An 18,387-nucleotide genomic window follows, 5' to 3' on the forward strand; every position below is an offset into this window, starting at 1 on the left:
AGAGCGATCGAACGAAGATTGCTAGGCATAACGTTAAGAGCGAAAGAGAGTGGTTTGGATCAGAGAGCGAACGGGCATAGAATATTCTAATTGACATCAAGAGGAAAATATGTAGCTGGGCAGGTCATGTAATGCGCCATTTAGATAACCGTTGGACCATTAGGGTTACAGAATGGGTACCAAGAGAAGGGAAATGCAATCGAGGACGACAAAACACTAGGTGGAGCGATGAAATTAGGAAATTCGCGGTCGCTAGTTGGAATCGGTTGGCGCAGGTCAGGGGTAATTGGAGATCGCAGGGAGAGGCCTTCGTCCTGCAGTGGACATAAAACAGGCTGATGATGATGATGATGATGATGATGATGATGGAGGTGGTGGGCCCCCCCCCGAAAAAAAATCCTGGGTACGTGCCTGGTGGTTCTTAATGCAAGCTCAGAGTGGCTTCATTCTGATCATGTTAAGCAAACAAGGAAAAGTTGTAACAACCAAAGCCTTCATTACACAAATGAGAGAAAAACACAAACCCATTTGTGCTTCTCATTATCAAAGATAAAAATGCCGCTGATCATGTAAACAATGGTAAGATTTTATTTATATATACAAAGGCCTTCATTCACTGCATGTTTGTTAATAATCTTATGCTACTCACAATGTACACACCAACAGTATTGAATGACTGTACACATAATCCTGCACTCACTGGTCACAGCAGAAGCATAAACATTTGCAGTCTGTAGAATACTAACAATCAACAGCTACAAGCAAGCATTCTAAGTGCACCCACACAGAGATGTTACACTACAGTTGTTCCTGGCTGCTGCAACAATAGACGAATTTATTTAACCTAGGACAGAATGAGAGATTAACTTTATTTTACATACAGTTCTTAGTCCAAGCAATCGTCACAAATAGCACGTCAAGTGCTGCTGTAGGGCTGGGAAGTTCCCGGGATGTGCTACACCAGCTACCCAGAAATTTGACGAAGTTAGATTAAGCATTATTTGTACATCCCCTGAAAACACATAAGGAAATATCAGCTTCCAAGATCTGATGAACTGCACTAAACACACTAATAAATTTCACGATTAATTGCAAGTTTTTAAAAATTTTTGAGCCTTTCTGGGGACGAAAAAAGTATGCCTTTCGACAAACTAAAAACGCAACACTACAAGTACTGCATGCGAGAATCTAGGTCCCTTCTAGAAAATACTCATTATTTCTAAATAATTAAGGCTGCAATACCACTGCTTAAGTATGAAGTTTTCACAGAGTAGCAAACACTTTCGACTCCCTGGTGACACCTTTAGGCCAGCAGAAGGTGTTTGCATACGATACGCACAGGCATGAACTTATAATGTGCTAATTTTATATTTGCCAAGTATGTCACTTGATGCAAAATGGTCTCATCTAAAATTCTATCACAGTTAGTGTGAAAAAATGATTAGCCTTTGTAAAGCACTGAACGCAACAAAGCACACGTAATGCCAGAAATCCAGAAATGGCCCCTTTTTAGTCTATCTGATTTCAAATCCAGTACACAAAATTAAATCTAACTCTAGCAACTCATTATTTATTTATACTAGTTCATTTGTAATGCACAAAGGTGCATTAAATTAAACGTGTCAACGGTTATGTAGTTAGAAATTACTGTACAGAGAATCTGGTGTGCGTGCCTTGGTTTTAATACTCTTCTCTGAACAACTGCCCCATTTTGAATGCTAGCTGTTGTTGAATGCATGTGACGTATTTTTTTTTTTTATATGTAATCCAGAAAAGTTGCCACTACCCAAAAACTTCCTTGCAGGATAGTCTAGAGTAAATCCTAGTTCACTTTAATGAAATGCAATGACCTGAAGTATTCAACATGTTTTTCAGAGTGCAAGCATACGCCACAATAGAAGACCTGCTCCAACAAGGGTCAAGGGTACCTGTTGGCAGCATGGCACAAACGCAAGGTAGTCATCAGTGCTTGGGTTCTGGTCACATCCAGGGCAATTCTTTTTCTACGTTCTCACACAATGCAACCACTGGATACAAAAGCACACCTCCTAAATGTATTTGAAGATCATCTCCTTGCGGTCAGCAACTGACTGTAGTTCCAGTTTGACAGGGCACTTGAGGATGTAGCTGAGGATCTCCTCAGTGTAGCCGATAAGGAAGTACATTTTACGTGGAATCACCACCCTTTGCACAATGCCTCCAATAAAGATCATGTTGGCTCGACGCTTGATGAGGATCTCCGAAACAAACATTCGGTGCCATGTGCCAGTCATGAATTTGCGAATGAACATGTCTTCCACAAGTGTCTCGGAACGCCGCAAGCCCCCTTGCAGGTTGCCTAGAAGTGACAAACAATATAGGATAAGACATAAAAATGGCAAACTTTCACAACACTTCACATGCAGTGGTTTCTTTAAGACAACAAACACCACACAATCTGCATTTTTATACAGATGAAAGCTAGTTTCATGTCAAGTCTCTCATATGCAGGTGGCAGATGCCTGACAATATGTAAGACTGTGGCTAAAGGTATGTATGGCATCTCCTTTTAACTTTGTTACAGTTACGTCAGACGGATTCGGCAGTGCTTTAATGAAAATATGTCTAACGTCTTTTGTTGGTTCTTGCATTTTCACTTAAGATACGTCTGGCATAAGAACTCTAAACAGCTAAATACATGCTTCCCTCGCATCATCGCTCATTCTGTGTTTGTCGCAGTACAGCGTGCCTGACTTGGTGCAGCCAGCTCAGGGCATGCTCATTCCTAATGGGATGCCAAAGTACTAATGGGACGTAGTACTAATTGGACGCCAAAGGTAAATATTACGTAAGTAGCAGGAGTGACAGATTATGGCCACAAAAATGTCCTGGCATTTGTTCTGTGCCAGAAAATGGCCTAGCCACCGAGGAAACTGGAAGTCAAGACAACAAATCACCACAGGAAACAGGTGCAAACTCGTATGTCACACAGTGCTGCACCAATGATCTAGGAGCTGATGCTCCACTAAGTATTTGGGGGCCTCACGACTAGGATGCCATGGTCCCTCAAATAGTGCTCATGGAGTAGCGTAAAGAGGTAGCAACAAGACGTTTTGTAGAAATACAGCACACACTTTTGTTAGATATTTACCACCCTGATTGATTGGCATTTACTAATTTCAAACACGGTATAATGCACCATCGAGGGTCAGTTTTATATTTTCAAAGTTGGGATGTCCATCCAGTCTTATGTACATATCCCTTTGTCACCTAAGAAAGCTCCATCCTCTGAAAAATGGATGCTTCAGTCACTTTCGAAGCCTAATCTATCACTTCAGCTTAACTTGACATATGCCTTTCACCCAAGTATTCACAAGCAGGCGTCGGCTATAGGCTTTTCTTCGACTGCCCCTAGCAGAGTACAGCACAGCCGCTGGACCAAATGAAACACTGAGCGTCAATAATGCTCCTTGCCATTTCTTACAATGATGAGAAGATGCTTGATAAGTGCACCTTTAAGCACGCCAATACTGCTCTTTTTAGCACTCGCACATGGATTTGTGCCAAAACGCGTTTTAAGCATGCATACGCATCTTTTGGTAGACGCGGATGCAGTTTTCTGCAAAACCACACGATATGCATGCAAATGGTGCTTTTGGCAGAACGCGCGTGTGGATTTCTACCAAACGACGCTCTAGTGAATTCAAGTAGATGCCAGGATCATTTGTTTAGAATATTTTCGCTCAGTGGCCACTGCAAGGTGTCACAAACAAGCAGTGACCAGTTCAGTTAAGAGGCAGTGCTGCTGTCAACTTTCTTACCAACCTACCAGAATATGTAGATAAGTGTCCCTTTAAGCTTTTCTTATAGCCAACATAAACTGTTTAACAAGTGCCGCTTTAAACAAGTGCTATCAATCAAGCACTTCAGAATAGTAATGGACAATAATTAGCCTCGGCACACCACGCTAACACTTAAGGTTTACTCTGTTCCTGATAAAGTGCGCTTTGGGAGGTAGTGCATTTTGAAATTTCTAAATGTTATTCGCTTAATGGTCTGTCAATAGCTAATTCTGAATGCAGTGACGAGATGTTTTTGAGTCATTGAAGAGCTTATTTGTTTTGTATTTCATGATGCCATTTGCAAAAACAAAAGCAGTATATATCCAAGTACCGTTATAGTAGAAAATGGCAACTGAATAAATTAAGGTCAGTATTCTATATTTCAGTGTCACCTGACTTGTAGCTGCCATTTGGTTTTTGCTCAATTGGTTTGCCAGATAGCATAATGTGGGAATGAAGCTATACGAAAGCATGGAGGCCCATTTCGTGTCGATACTGCTGCAAGTCACTTAGGATATTTACTTGCTCTATAGTCGGATACAACTTTAGAAAAAAGGGGAGGCCCCGCCCAGATGACCGAAGCGCGACAGCCGATAGCCTCCGCGTCTAAAATAGTCCCGCTCGAAACATCGTGCTCCTGAAACGCGTAATTCTCGGTATAAATAAAGACTTTTGCATTTTGATGACTGGTTTATTAGAGTTCTCATGTGCTGCAGCGCAAGCCGAATAGCGGCAGAAAAATAACCCCGTGCCTTTCACAACGCTGCCCGTCGTCTGCTCTTTAGCTTCATTGCAAGTGACAAAAGTAGAAAGAGCAGCTCTGCGACGCTTTTGCGCTTGTTCACTTGTACACGGCGTATCTACTGCTCGTTTCTCATGCTTAAAATGAATCAGTTGCTATAGAAAAAGTACTTATATAAAACAATGCATTTATCGCAACCATTAAAAACCGGGGCGAGAATACGGTCGAGGCAGGAAGGTGCAAAAATGCTTCATTCATCGTTTTAAATAAATACTCTTGGTTTCAAATAGCATAAAATTTATATTTTTTGGTTTTGTGTTTTCACAATTTCACAGCACGCATTCTACAGCTTGCGCGTGCAGTGAGAACTGGTGTACAGCAATCAATCGACGGTGCCACACAACACTCGAACACCGTCGCTAGACGCTCGGCTATCTCACTGCTGAGGTTTAGCTTGTCCGGTATTCCAGTAAAACGCAGGCGGACGGGGCATTGGGGCGTTGGGGCTGCAACACGATTATGCCAGTGCCGAAAATTTACACCAGCAGCGAAGAAGAATACGCTCGGTTAATGCAATATTAACTGTTTCTGTCTGTTTGAGCACTGCGCCACCAGGTGGCTGCACCGTGCAGACCGCTCGACCGCTCACGTTTACGCCTCCGCCCCCACGCCCCAACGCGCCAGGCGTCCGCCTGCATTTTACCGGAATACCGGAAAAGCTAAAACCTTTCTATTGATAGTTTACGCTAAGTTGACGGCGACAAATCTTTGCGTTGAAGGCTTCTTCTGCAAATAGTTTCTGTTGCGCGAACTTTTCTGATTTCTCCTGAGAATGGTTTTGCTCCATCATTTCACCCCATCCGACAAAAAACACACCCGCCGCTACCGTAGGCACCAGTCTTTGGAAAACTTTCTCGCCGTAACTTCACTCGGGAGCGAAATAAAACAACATGGAACAAGTACGCAGGATGTGTGTTCGCAGCGGTCGCCGCGGATCCTGTTTACAGGCAAAGCGTAGCACAGCGCCAGCGATGCTCGCTGCAATGTTCCTTCAACAGATCACGGCTCAGAATAAATGCACACGGCATAAATGGCGCATCGTAAGTTCGTAGTAATATTTCCGGCATGATAGACCCTCACAAACACTACTGGAATTCACTCTGACGAGGGGCTGAAGCAGACAGCTGTCGCGACCTCGCCCAGTTCGAAGCGCGGGCGGCCATCTTCTCCGTCGGCGGGGTCACAAGCCGTCTCGCTCATGATGTTTGTCCAGAGCGCGCGCATTGGTGGATGCTCGTCTGCCTCCGCCTCGGAGGAGTAAACGCCCCCTTTTTTCTAAAGTTGTATCCGACTATATTTATTTTTGATACCACAAGCCCTGTCAGGCTACTTAGCATATAGCATCACTGAGCTCCAGGAAAAGAGCCCTGTGCTTAACACTGTCACGCGTATATTTCAGAGAATGAGCCATGTCTACTACCCTTGTAGCTTACTGTTGAAATAATGGTCGCCAGTAATTTATATTTGTTCACTGTTAGAAAAATCTCTTCATTAGGTCTAACAGAAACTACCTATGTTTACTAAAATGCTGCATTTTTCTAATCTTAAATAGTTCTTTATTTTTCTAGTTTCTGGCTCAACAGTTTGTTGAGCAATGCCAGCAACATATAGGTACTAACCCAACTTCAATGAAATTTCAGTTTGGCTAAAATGGCCATAATCATAAACGGGTAGTACACACAGCGGAAATAATTTGCAAAGCCACAGGACTGGCTAATTAAAATTTTTTTTATTCAACAGCCACTAGATAGCACTTCAGAACACGACGTGTGCACCTGGTTGTCCCAGAATCGTGCATGCTTACTGATCTCGTTGCCATGCCTAGGCACCTCGGTAGGCAAGGACTTCAAATGCTCTCGGCTCTGCTTTGTTTCCGATAAGCTGTAATGGCAGCACTTTGACTTTCAGTATCAAGAGCAACAATTGTAACTAGCTTTTTGTGAAGTAGCCACTCATATTATAAATGTGAAATTTGGTACAGAGTCTACTCTATCTACACTGTTAGAAAGGAACCTTTTTAGGGAACAAAAAATTCCACTACGGTTGGCCTATTTAAGGGACAGTAAACAGAAACATTAAATCAGCTTCGACATGTATTAACAGACTAGACAATGAAGGCTAAACTTTCATTCTTTGAACTTTGCACCGAAACCCCAGCACCAGTAGCCTCCTCCAAATGTAAGAGTGGCCCTTTCAGTAGTGTAGGAGTGTAACTTACTCAACAGTTTGACTTAACTTTCTCTTTAGCACATATATGCCAACCTGTGAACCTTAAAATTCGTAAAGGTCCAGTGGAAACGATACCAAGGGTGTCAATACGGTGTGCAGGTGTGTGTGTGTTGGGGGGGGTTAAGCATGCACTTTGTTTTAGAGCTTGCATTGAGCCCGTGCCTATTGTGCAATACCTGCACACTTTCTTAACAATGATATACATTTAGGCACAGCACACCTTCAGGAACTTGCCTGTATATATTCACTCAAAGCAAGTATGCTCCTCAGAAAACTTCCAATGGTAGGGTCAAACTCTCTTTCACAAACTTTTTTTTTTTTGTAAGTCCTAATGCAACAATTGTAGACTGAGCCCAAATTCGTAAACTTTATGGAAAATTCAAGAATGTTGGCAGTTAATGTCTCTTTAAAAGGCCCCTCACCAGGCCACATGGCAAATTTTGGTTATGCACTAGAAGTTGTTGCATGCCCTCTAAAGAGTGTTCTACAGAAAGAATTTTTCAAATTACTTCATTAATAGCTGAGATAAAAATATTTGAAGTGCCGCGAACCCATGATTTTAGGAGATAAGTGTCACCGCCAACATAGACCCTCTCTCCAATTTCCCCGTTTAGACTCCGCAAGTGAAATTCGTTCTCTGTGTTCTCCCATACCGGAGCCAGGGGATTGCATGACAAATGTCATGGGTCCCGCCTTCTTTTTTTTTCTCTCCCGCATTTTTGCCGAGTGGGGCACTTCTAGTGACAGACTTGTGCGCAAGCTATTGCGTTTGTCTTGTTCTGTGCAGCAGACGGTTTTGCGTCAGTGCCATAGACACGAGCAGTGAGGCGGACGCGAGAGGATGAAAGAGCATTATCGCAGCGCTGGAAAACACGGTAAAAAATGACATAGTTTCAATCTCTGTGCACAAGCTTAAGAAGAACCAGACAAAACTGAGGTACATCTATCTACAGTACGAAGAGAAACAAAAACAGGCAGACATTCAACTGGTATGTTTTATTATTTCTCTAAACTTTAATTGGTCTACTGAAGCAACAGATTAAACAAATAACTAATGCTGCTTTGAATAACTCTACAAGTCAAGTGTCACAGTAAGTGGCGCACTTGTATGATTGTCGACTCTGACTGGGATTGTGGTGCCCATGAGAAGGGCAAACAGTGTTTGGTTTGAAATGGATGTAATATTCAGCAGACATGAGCGTAGGTGCACATTTTATGCACTGTGCTTGTCAGCTCAAAATGGTCAGACCTAGCGAGGGGCCCTTGGGACCCTTTAAAGGACCCCTAAACCACCTCCGACATTTTTTTACACATTTCAAAGAAACGCACGTATCGCATAGAGAATGTGGCGACCATCATCTCTGGTAAGTGTGGCAGCGCTACGCACCACGAGAACCCCACAAATTCAAGAACCAAATCCATGCTCCTCTCCTGCCCTTTTCGGTGCCTCCTTCGCACATTGTGATGTCAACAGGGTGCTCCAGCTGACGTTACCAGATATAAAAACTGTTGATTTGTTAGTCATTGAGGAATGACAACACCAACATGACTATAGATACGACTGTGTGTTTCGAGAATGGAGAGAGGTTCGTCCATTGTACGCCACTGAACCTTTTATGAAACTTCCTTTCAGTCAGCTTCATGTGGAGGGCAATTAGGGGCGGACAATAGAGGAGCATTTTTTCTGCTGTGCAGATGTGACATGTAGCTTTTGCTACACTGTGTAGAGTTGGTGAGCGTACATGGCAAGTGGGGAGAGAGCACGAGTAGGCAGCGTAGAGAAGGAGAGCAAGAAACAGCGTTGGCCACGTTTTCATTAATCGAACACCTTTAAGTATGCTATTATTTTGCACCATTTTAAAATATTCTTAAGGCTATATGTTCATAGTAGACTAGTACCTATCACCAACTATCTAACTAATATTCAAGCTAAGGGTGATTTAGGGGCCCTTTAAGGAAAAAAAAAATCTTGGATGACAATGACACATACTAGTGTTCCACGAGTTCCATGCTTTACGGTGGGCAATCTGGTGAGGTGGGTTGGACATCTCATAGGTCAGTGGCTTGTTGTGATTGCGTGTCACCTTGTAGCGACCTGCTCGGTTCTTCTGCAGGGCTGCCGTTGTGTGCAAAGCTGCAACACGGCCAGGTGGTGGCAGAACCTGAGAGTGGCATAGCCTCCCAAATGCCTGATGGCAAAAGAAAAAGCCAATTAATGTGCCTCTGCAGATGTCACAAAGTCATTGTTGTATTATGTCACTCTTTAGCTGACCAACAGTGCCTGAAATGGTGTGCAAGATGACAACATAGAGGACTATGAAAAACAGGTGCAAAATATGTGTCGTAGGGGCACTAGAAAAACTGACTAGGGAACATGACCTTTAGGAGAACTTCATTGCACCCTACTTCTCCAGCAAATTCAGCTTTGCATTTGTTCCAGAATAGAATCACAAAGCCTGCTGAAAGCAAAACAACTGATTTGAAATAGTTGCGCATTTGTATCACACCTCCTATTTGGCTTCGCAACACATTTTAAGGAATTTTCAGTCTGGTAACAGTTCTTGCTGTAAGTGGTCCTTCATTCACATTCTTATGCACAACCCTGCTTAAAGTCTCAACGGGGATAGCTTAAGCATGCATGACTCAGATTAACAACAGTATGGTTCTTCATGTATGGGGAAAGTTTCCACTGTTACCGAGAATAAATGCATGTCCCCTTTCTGACAGACAGTACATCTTTATCGCCAAATAGCTCCATGACAGTATTTAGGAAGGTGCAGAAATGTTCAAGTCATTACGTATGTTCACCAAATTTGATTTCAAACTGTTTGCCAACTATTCTATGCCTATTTTGCTGCAAATGTTTAATCTCCTATTCAAGTGAAGGAGAAAACTATAAGCAATGGGCTGCACTTGCTGAACCAGTTTAGGAAGTGCAGGTGGATAGCAAAGAGTTTAGATGGCGCTGCTGCAGTACAGATGATTACAGAAATTCTGCAATCTTGTTCTTTCGCTCACCAAAACGCGTTTCCTACCGCCATTCGTGCCTTATTAACGTGTCTGCTTGATATGTCGTAATTCCCACTCGACATAACACACGAGCATTCACGTTCTCTAAGGCGCTGCAATGGATTACTGTTGGTTTAATAGGAAGAAGCAAGCAAAGACAAATACACAAGCTGAAATGTGGACATAGCAAGGAGGTACTTGTATATAACCACATCCCAACGAGATAAACACTGAACAGTTAAGTACTTTAAGCAGTATGTGGCGAAGTCCGTCTTATATAAAGATACTAGATTTCGGAGCAAAATAAAGTTTAAGTGTGGTTCAGTTACAGAAGAACGGTGTCGGTGAAATGGAGGTTAAGTAAACGCCTATTAGTCGAGCTGTTACGGCGCCAATTCGTTAAGAGCGTGATGCTTTCAGATTTTCCTTAAGATCAATAAAATAAAACAAACATATGTTTCACATGGCCCAAAACTAAGAAAAGTGGGCTTTTCAATGATCCCAGACGCCGCACGAGCTGGAGACATGCATAAAGAGCTCGTTGAAGTTTTATCATGCAGGCGCGATCGTTGCCCTTCATAACTCGTGCATTAACAACTTCAGACGCAGCGAAATATGCAGCAACTGTCATTTGTGTGCAGCAAAAAAATAAAAAATCCTGGCTGCTTGCTAGGCGTCTCGCGCATGGCTGAAATAAGTGATAATCAAAAGCAGAGAGATTTAAATCCGGCAATATTATTTACCTTGCACAAACTTCCCATGGGGACCGCCATACTTTTTCAGCTTTGCTATGACCGAACCGCAGGTAATGTTATTAATAATGTAACAACTAATTATAAAATTAACTTTTTCTGCACTTATAAAATAAAGTATTTATATTTATTATGTTGTTATTATTTTTTGTTTATAACGTTTAATTTTTCTGCGTGGCTGTATGACGTAGATTTTGCCATGTGTTAGAGAATATGTTTGAAAGGGTAGCACAGCACTCTACAAAAAAAAATCTTTGAGAAATTTATTTTTGTTTAACAGTAGCAAAGCATATAACTATTTAATATAAAATATTTTGAACAAAAATAAATTATTAAATGTTTTTATCACTAATGTAAATTTATGTTTACGTTATAGACGAGTTGTAATCATAGTGTCTCACTCAGCCGCCTAAAAGCGCTAGAGTCGACCTTTTTAATTCAACCAATCATCGTCTGCCTCATCTGAAGTAAAGAAATTTGGTACCCTTTATCGTTGCCGTCATCCTTCCTAAAGCCAGTGCGGAAAAATCTGGCGGTGAAAAGTCCCCATCTGATACCGAAGAGCCCAGACTCGTATTTATTTCCAGCTCCTCTGCTGAATACATAAAGGTAACGCTTATTTCGTGCACTTTCTGCCGTAGGGCAAAGTCTGTTTGTGCTGTGGTAAGTTTAAACCACGTAGGCTTAGAAGCTGTTAGCGGTGAACACGGTGGTCATCTTTTTTTGTGTATGTGTGTGTTATCCTTCAAGAACGAACGGAGGCCAATGACGCCGCTCAAACACGTCCTATTAAATCCCTGGTTAAGGACGTGGTAAGCTCTGACAGTTTATGCCTATATTATGACCTTTGCGAACCCCACTACTGTTTTGTATGCTTATGCGAGTTGTGGCTCATTTCCTCGTCAACAGCGAGTGGTCTGAGCAAGCCGTCGTTATTCACTGCTCTGTCTTTCGTTACATAACCTGCGGCCGTTATCCTTGCCCAGGAAAGCGTGTCGGTGAAACATGTATTAGTCATTCGTTTTACTTGCCTTTCTTTTCGTGCCTAAAGTTTACTGCGGCTCGGCCAGTGTAAGCTGCGGCAGACTGTTTACTGTGTTTTTTTTTTGTTCCTCAGCTCACCGCCCAAAAATGTTCCTCCTCGAATGGCTTGGCGGTGTTCTAGGCTACTTGGGTAAGTTTCTGTTTAATCTTTTCCCTGGATCGACTTGGAATTAACCACTGCAATCCTTCAGATGTTTGACACGACCGTACCGCGTCATCGAGGTGGAGCTGTGCTGTGTTGTGTTCGTTCGTCAATCGATCGGGGAATTCGCGAGTTTAGCCGCGAATCCCATGCGTGTAGAACGAAAACTCGCATGAACATCGCGACCTTTTCCTGTAGTTCTGTATTTTCAAGTGTATCGGATGGACTGTCATTGCCCGCATTCCCTGCTGCCGACTGTTTGTGCTGTACTCCTGCGGAAACCAAAAGCCGCGAATGCAGTAAGCTTTCGGAAACGTGTGAGCGGGGCGTAGACTCCGAAACGACACTTACCCGTTTGTCTAAACCGATCTTCGGGCGATCGCCCTCTTGCAGCGAGATTGTTCGCACCCCTTCAAAGCTTATCTGTGCCCCCGGCCCCGTGCGTGCGACCTGCGGCCACTTTCGCAATTCTTCCGTGTTTTTGGTGGTCGTGCATCGCCGGCACTGTGAATCGCGCAGTACACGACGACTGCTCTTTTCTCAATGATGCTGTCAATTGCGTATGTAGTCCGTGAAGTCCCACCATCCCCCGTGGCGCTGTTTTTACCCTGCGATGATCGCAGAACCTTGAACCACGATAACCTGGCCTTGAACCACGATAACGTAGGACATTTGCACGGAACACTTTTACGCCGACTGTTCGCTGCAGAGGCTCGACACTAAAGGACACATCACACTAATAACCCGCCGTGGTTGCTCAGTGGCTATGGTGTTGGGCTGCTGAGCACGAGGTCGCGGAATCGAATCCCGGCCACGGCGGCCGCATTTCGATGGGGGCGAAATGCGAAAACACCCGTGTGCTTAGATTTAGGTGCACGTTAAAGAACCCCAGGTGGTCAAAATTTCCGGAGTCCTCCACTACGGCGTGCCTCATAATCAGAAAGTGGTTTTGGCATGTAAAACCCCAAATATTATTATTATTATTACATCACACTAATAAGCGCCGTGGCTGCCTTGTGGGCTGTGTGCATTGTGCTGCACACATACCACATTGGCGGGTGTTGGCTCTGGACGCTGCACACTGCATTAAAAACTGCTATCAAGCTTTTGGCTAATTTTTTATAAAACCACTTAGCGCTGGCTTGAGATGTATGTCTGGCTAGAAAGCAGTTTCTCTTGTTGGCTCCCTTCGGTTTAATGGAAGGTACTTTGCGCATTCGAATTATAGTGACACATGCGCTTCTGCAAAACTTTAAATGTAGGAGTGCATATGAGTAGCTCCGTTTTCGGCAGGCTACTACGATTCTGCACGAGGCCTCGTGCAGAAATGTGCTCCTGTGAATTTTGTACTGCTTCATAAGGCCTATTATAGGCCACTTGTGAGGCATGCAAGGCTGCCTCTACTGTAGACATAACCACGGCCGTTGGATTAAAAAAAAAGGTGTGGCTTGCCGCATGCATCGAAAATGGTGTAACCCCGGAACTGTTGTCTGGGATCAACATAGAAAATGCGTTGGAAATGCTCTTCGAAAGCCATAGCCCGACACGTCCCATCCCCGCCAGCTAGCGCCGTTCGGCCCAGCCAAGCGGCCAAGAATGCAACTACGGTGGCTATGTTTGCTCCCATTGTAGCCCACCTCATGCGGCAGGCCGTCCCTTTTTTTGTCCAGTGGCTGTAACACAACTTTCAGTGTAAGTGACATGACGAGTTAAACTGGTGAGACTCGTTTGAATTTGGTGGTATTATAATCATCGTTAATAAGCAATACAGGGTGAGCCTTCTTTTTGTACCTGCTGTAGTGGCGGAGTTGCTATATCATTCTGCTACTGAGCACGAAGACACTGGTTTGATTCCCGGTGTTGGTTGTCGCATTTTCATGGTAGCGTAATGCAAGAACACTCATGTACTTAGATTTAGTTGCATGTTAAAGAGCCAAAGATGGTCAAGATTAATCCATAGCACTGCCTCTGTCTGTTTCTTTCTACGTCCTCGTTCAGTCGCGCTTATACACTCCATCATGGATTCTAATCAACTAGCCCGCCAATGTGTGTTAACCAGAGCATCAGACTGCTGTGCTGCGGGACAGGAGTCCAAAATCCCACCATTCAGCGTGCAATTAAATTTATTTTTAAGTTTGAGTAATTCGGCAAGGCAGCAGCAGCAGCTTTGGTTGGGAAAGTCTGGTAGGGTTCTGAAAGAAAGCTTTGCTTAAAAAAAAAAGGCTACAAAACTATTTAAAGTTGAGCATGCAGCACCATTGGGTGTGCCAGTACATTTTGCTAAATGGTTCATTATTTAGCACTGTTTGTAATGTTCGCATCTAAAAGGCATGCATTCACTGAGCTGCATGGCTTAGTGTGTGTTGTTCTGCGGCTGTGAATGTCGTGTGCACAGGCTACTCTTCACAGTTGGCTAACTTTATACCCTTGAATAGTCCTCAACATAGTACACAACCTCAACTTCTCCTTATGGAAGGAGGGTGATCGTGCCTGTCAACTGACATGGGCACTATGCTTCAGTATCACTTTTTGGCTATTCGTGAGCTGTAATTTTGTAAGACACGAAGCTAAACCAAGGCAATGCTGCACGTAAACCTAGTACAGATAGCTACGTTCTAGCCTCGTCTCCCGTCTGCTTCTTCACCTGTTCTGAAATTCTCACTTCAATTGTCATTAAAGATTAGATCACTGTTTTAATGCATGGGAATAAATAAGATTTTTTTAAGCTCTGCTAATTGCCAGGTTGAGATTGGTCTTTAGTCTATAATGAAGGCAAAAAGTATGTTAAGGCTTTGATGCATATTGTGCGACTTTTGCAGATTGCACTGCTGTGAAGTTGTCCATGTAGCTGTTCTGGAATGTAAAATTGCATATTTAGCATGTTAATCCTGCATGATGTGCATGTTTGGAGTAACTTGCATAACTGTTCAATGAAGTGCTTCAATGTTTTCATGCTCTGATAGGTGAAATTGAGCTCCACTTTAAATGTCAGTTGAAATCTGGCTTACAGCTGCTCTTAGGGGTGTGTGTGTGTGTGTGCGAGGTCTAGCAGCTGCAGTGTTAACTATGCTGTATTTAATTTGGTGTGTGGCACCTTCAAATATGCTCAATAGATAGTAGTAGCCCTTCCTGTTGGTACAGCTGGTGGCAAGCTTCCCGGGTAAAGGTGATAATGCAATGATCAGAAAATGAATAAGCTGCATCTCCCTTTCATAACCTCATTTGCTTTGCTCAATAAATACACATGCTGTTTTGAGATTCATTTTGTGCAGAAATTATTTTTGAGGGGCAGTAACTTGGACTTGCATGATGAGGACGGTAATCGGATTGGAAAATGCTCGTCATTTTCTGCATTTTTGAAGTTTGAAATTGTTTATTGTAACACCATGGCTTGTGAAAATGGTCATTATTTTGTGCTCTGTGGTGCGTGTGTCGTCCAAATGTTGTGCAATCAAACCTCTAATATGCTATACCAACACGCCCAGTCTTCAACCTTGGCAAGTCATTATTTTAGCATACTAGTACCCTTTAACTGATCCTTGCCCTGTTACAGCACATGTGCAGCACAGACAGCTAACATGGGCAGAGCTGACATGAGTAAGATCAGCGACTGTGGCATACTACAGTGATCCTTTTCTGTGCACTGCTGAACAAGGAATGAAAGGGCTCAGTAAGCTGGTTATGGAATTTTCACGAGCACACCTGTAACATTTGTGTGCAGTTGTCTCTAGCATGAGTACAATAAGCTCTTGAACTAGAAACTATAGAAGTGTGGAAGCTTGGCCAAGTTTGTACAACTTCGTGATGTAGCTGCACAGCACGAGAAAACATCGGCACAGGTGAAGGAAAGATGGGGCAAGCATCCTATAGAGTATAGATACATGATGTATACACAATATGTGAAGTGCATATGGAAAGTGTATGATTGACATCGGAGCTCAGTGAAAACTGAAGCGTTGACTAGCTAAGAAGCGGACGAGGGTTTAGGACAGCATGTGAGCGAGAGTTCATTTGAGCAAAGTCAACTGATAAATGGCAGGAGAGGCGTGCATCTTCACTGATTTGCCCAAAACTTTTCTTGCACATGCCAGTTCTGTACCTCTTTCATCACCCGTGCAGCTGGGTACTGGTCTTGGCAAAATGCTTTTGCCACATGTTGGTAGTCATGGCTGTAAGTTGAAAAGACATAGTTTACTGTTGGTCGTTTGCTTGGCAGTTTGTACCGCAAGGGCTTAAGTTGCATTCATGTGTTGAAGTGACTGTCCATTTTGCCACTTCAGATAGTTTGCACTAAGAGTCCAATTTTTCAGTTTGTGTCCAAGATTTATTCTTACACCTCCACACAGGGGACCTCAAACTATAGTATGCATGTATATTGGGTGCTACATCAGTACTGAGACACAATTGCCATAGTTGTCAGCATGTTCTGATAGTGCCAAGTACCCTTGTCTGCAGACAAAACAAGGGGCATGTGTATACCTATGTACCCATGTGCTAGCCTTTAGGAATGCTACTGCATCTTTGGTAAATTTTTCTTCTTTTGTTTTGGAAAGTGAAATTTGGACCTGTGCTCTTGATGTACATGACTGGAGGTCAGTCATCCGCTGAAATGTTCAGCTATATATGCCTGTGGAAATTTCGTGCCATCTACTGTGCTGTCCTGTAAAGGTTACTGCATTATTTATGAAAATAACTGCTGTCAGGGTTGTGTGGGCCGTCCATACAATTTATTTTTCATTTCACATGTAAACCACAGAGGGCATTCATAATTGCTAGGGTACAGTGCTCTATAGACTTAATAAGTGTAGTACAGGTGTCTTCTACAGTGTGGAAGGACTTGCCAAGTCAATTGTGAAGTTCGGTCTCTGGCTAATTGGCTAGGTTTCAAACTGAAAATGGTGTCGTGTCATCTTCCTCATTGGTGTTATCAGTATAGAATCAACTGCAGCAAGCATGTGATCTGCATTGGAAGCTCTTGTCACTAGGCATGCTTATAAATTTATTTCCTTGCAGGCCTGTGGAAGAAGAGTGGCAAGCTGCTCTTCCTCGGCCTGGACAATGCTGGCAAGACAACATTGCTGCACATGCTCAAAGATGACCGGATGGCCCAGCATGTGCCCACGCTGCACCCAAGTAAATGTCTTGCATGTTTGCTTGCTGCACCAGTACTGTGTGGTGCACACTTTGCAAACTAGGGATACTGGACAGCTGCTAAGCTGCATACACCTCCAAAACTGTAGCCTGCCGTCTATAAAAGCAGCTCTTGCTCCAGTCTCGGCACTCCTCTTCATCCTACTTGATTTTGCGTTGATGTACACTCAATCTGTTCAAGAGAACATGTAAACTGGGAGGAGTCAGCGGATTTCCTTCTATGGGGAGTCGGATAACACAAAATCATTCAAGCAAGTTTGCACTATAAAAGTGGAAAAAAAAATGAAAAGGGATGAACATAAGTGCTATGTCAGCTCTTCATTAGCAAAAGAAGATTCAGGTACTTCTCCACTAATCAACAGCTGACTGTAGCACTTGCGTTCATACCGTTATGCTTGTCCATTTGTAGTAGTGTTACCTTAATAATTATGCGTGACTAACTAGCTCAAGAAATTGTCCTCAAAAGTTCTTAACATTTGAGCAGTTTACTTGTAGCAGGTGGTATTTATTCCACCAGCAGCTGCTGCTGGAGCACACCCAGTGTGAGCCAAAACTCTATTTCCTTCAACAGTAGAGCACATTATACAGTCTTCAACAAACGAAAAAACATAATCTGAGACTTCATTGCAATTGGCACTTTATTGGCAAGGGTGACATTTCACACACTTTAATCTCATTCTTTGGCGTACATGTATTTGCAATGGAATGAGAGGACGGGTAAGTAGTACGGGAATGCAGCTGGGGGAAAATTGTCATATTATTACACAACTCTTTTTTTCTGTCCCTGCTGCTGCCACAGCTTTGTTTCGTATTTCTCACTTTGATGATTTCTATATGTATAGTATTCTGCATTGACTCATGCATGATTCACCGTCCTAACCTTGACTTTTTGCATTTCTTGTAGCAGTAAGGCTGTCTTCTAACACTATGTACTGCTCCACGACTCCTACACTGAATATGAATCCACTGGTTGACATACTAAGAAAACTTTATTCACAATTTTCACTGACACAGAAATTGGCCTCCTCTGGTGCTCCTAAGTTAGGCATGTATGCAGGAGCTACACAATAAATATGATACATTTGATAGATAGTTTGCATACGGGAAATTACTGTCGGCAGGTTCTTGCAGCCGCTTCAAGGCTGTTGCAAGTTGAAATACATTTTGTAACCTTTCTGTTGTGCTATAAATAAGAGGGTACTAAGTCATGAATTGGTACTTCAGCTGCCTAAAACTGTTGCAGCCAATGCTTTGTGTTATCCCAAATTATATAGTATATGGCTAAGCTCCTTGATAGTCGGTAATGTTCATATTTACTTCAAAATTTAAGCAGTGCCATGCTTACTAATTTAACAGATGATACAGTAAAACCTTGTTAAACTGTACCCACTTTAACAGTAGTTTCGTTTTAAAAGTAGTAAGTAAAATTCCCCAGTC

General features: G+C 43.0%; 2 protein-coding genes across 5 annotated transcripts in view; one reads left to right on the forward strand and one right to left on the reverse strand.

Moving 5' to 3' along the window:
• Positions 1 to 565: 565 nt before the first annotated feature.
• mRpS24 (mitochondrial ribosomal protein S24) lies at positions 566 to 10,739 on the reverse strand. 2 transcript variants are annotated; one of them, XR_010564017.1, is made up of 4 exons: positions 10,605 to 10,739; positions 8,843 to 9,041; positions 1,929 to 2,338; positions 566 to 1,012 (listed from the first exon to the last, which is right to left on the reverse strand). XR_010564017.1 is itself a non-coding variant. In XM_065430762.1 (3 exons), the coding sequence occupies exons 1-3, from the start codon at positions 10,632 to 10,634 to the stop codon at positions 2,049 to 2,051; spliced, it is 519 nt and encodes a 172-aa protein (XP_065286834.1). In that variant the 5' UTR covers positions 10,635 to 10,739; the 3' UTR covers positions 566 to 2,048. The 2 variants fall into 2 exon arrangements, 1 of the variants encoding a protein (XP_065286834.1); XM_065430762.1 differs by having other exon boundaries at positions 566 to 2,338.
• A 325-nt stretch (positions 10,740 to 11,064) lies between these two features.
• The window catches only part of Sar1 (Secretion-associated Ras-related 1), a 30,885-nt gene continuing 23,562 nt past the window's right edge, over positions 11,065 to 18,387 (forward strand). The window contains exons 1-3 of one of the 3 annotated variants that reach the window (XM_065430763.1): positions 11,065 to 11,222; positions 11,731 to 11,787; positions 16,813 to 16,932. In XM_065430763.1, coding sequence (XP_065286835.1) covers positions 11,745 to 11,787; positions 16,813 to 16,932 — 163 coding nt within the window. In that variant the 5' untranslated portion in view covers positions 11,065 to 11,222; positions 11,731 to 11,744. Of the gene's footprint in view, positions 11,277 to 11,303; positions 11,426 to 11,730; positions 11,788 to 16,812; positions 16,933 to 18,387 lie in introns of those variants that run through there. The other 2 variants (XM_065430765.1, XM_065430764.1) reach the window with 2 other exon arrangements.

Source organism: Dermacentor albipictus, chromosome 1 (assembly GCF_038994185.2).
Source record: "Dermacentor albipictus isolate Rhodes 1998 colony chromosome 1, USDA_Dalb.pri_finalv2, whole genome shotgun sequence".
NCBI classification, from domain to species: Eukaryota; Metazoa; Arthropoda; class Arachnida; order Ixodida; family Ixodidae; genus Dermacentor; species Dermacentor albipictus.

Bases quoted from the DNA above. Each gene is read 5' to 3' on its own strand.
- mRpS24 (XM_065430762.1), bottom strand. From the start codon at position 10,634: ATGGCGGTCCCCATGGGAAGTTTGTGCAAG. The intron at 9,042-10,604 runs GTAAATAATATT...TTTTGCCATCAG, and splicing joins CCATGGGAAGTTTGTGCAAG to GCATTTGGGAGGCTATGCCA. The intron at 2,339-8,842 runs GTATGTGTCATT...TGTCACTTCTAG, and splicing joins ATGGAACTCGTGGAACACTA to GCAACCTGCAAGGGGGCTTG.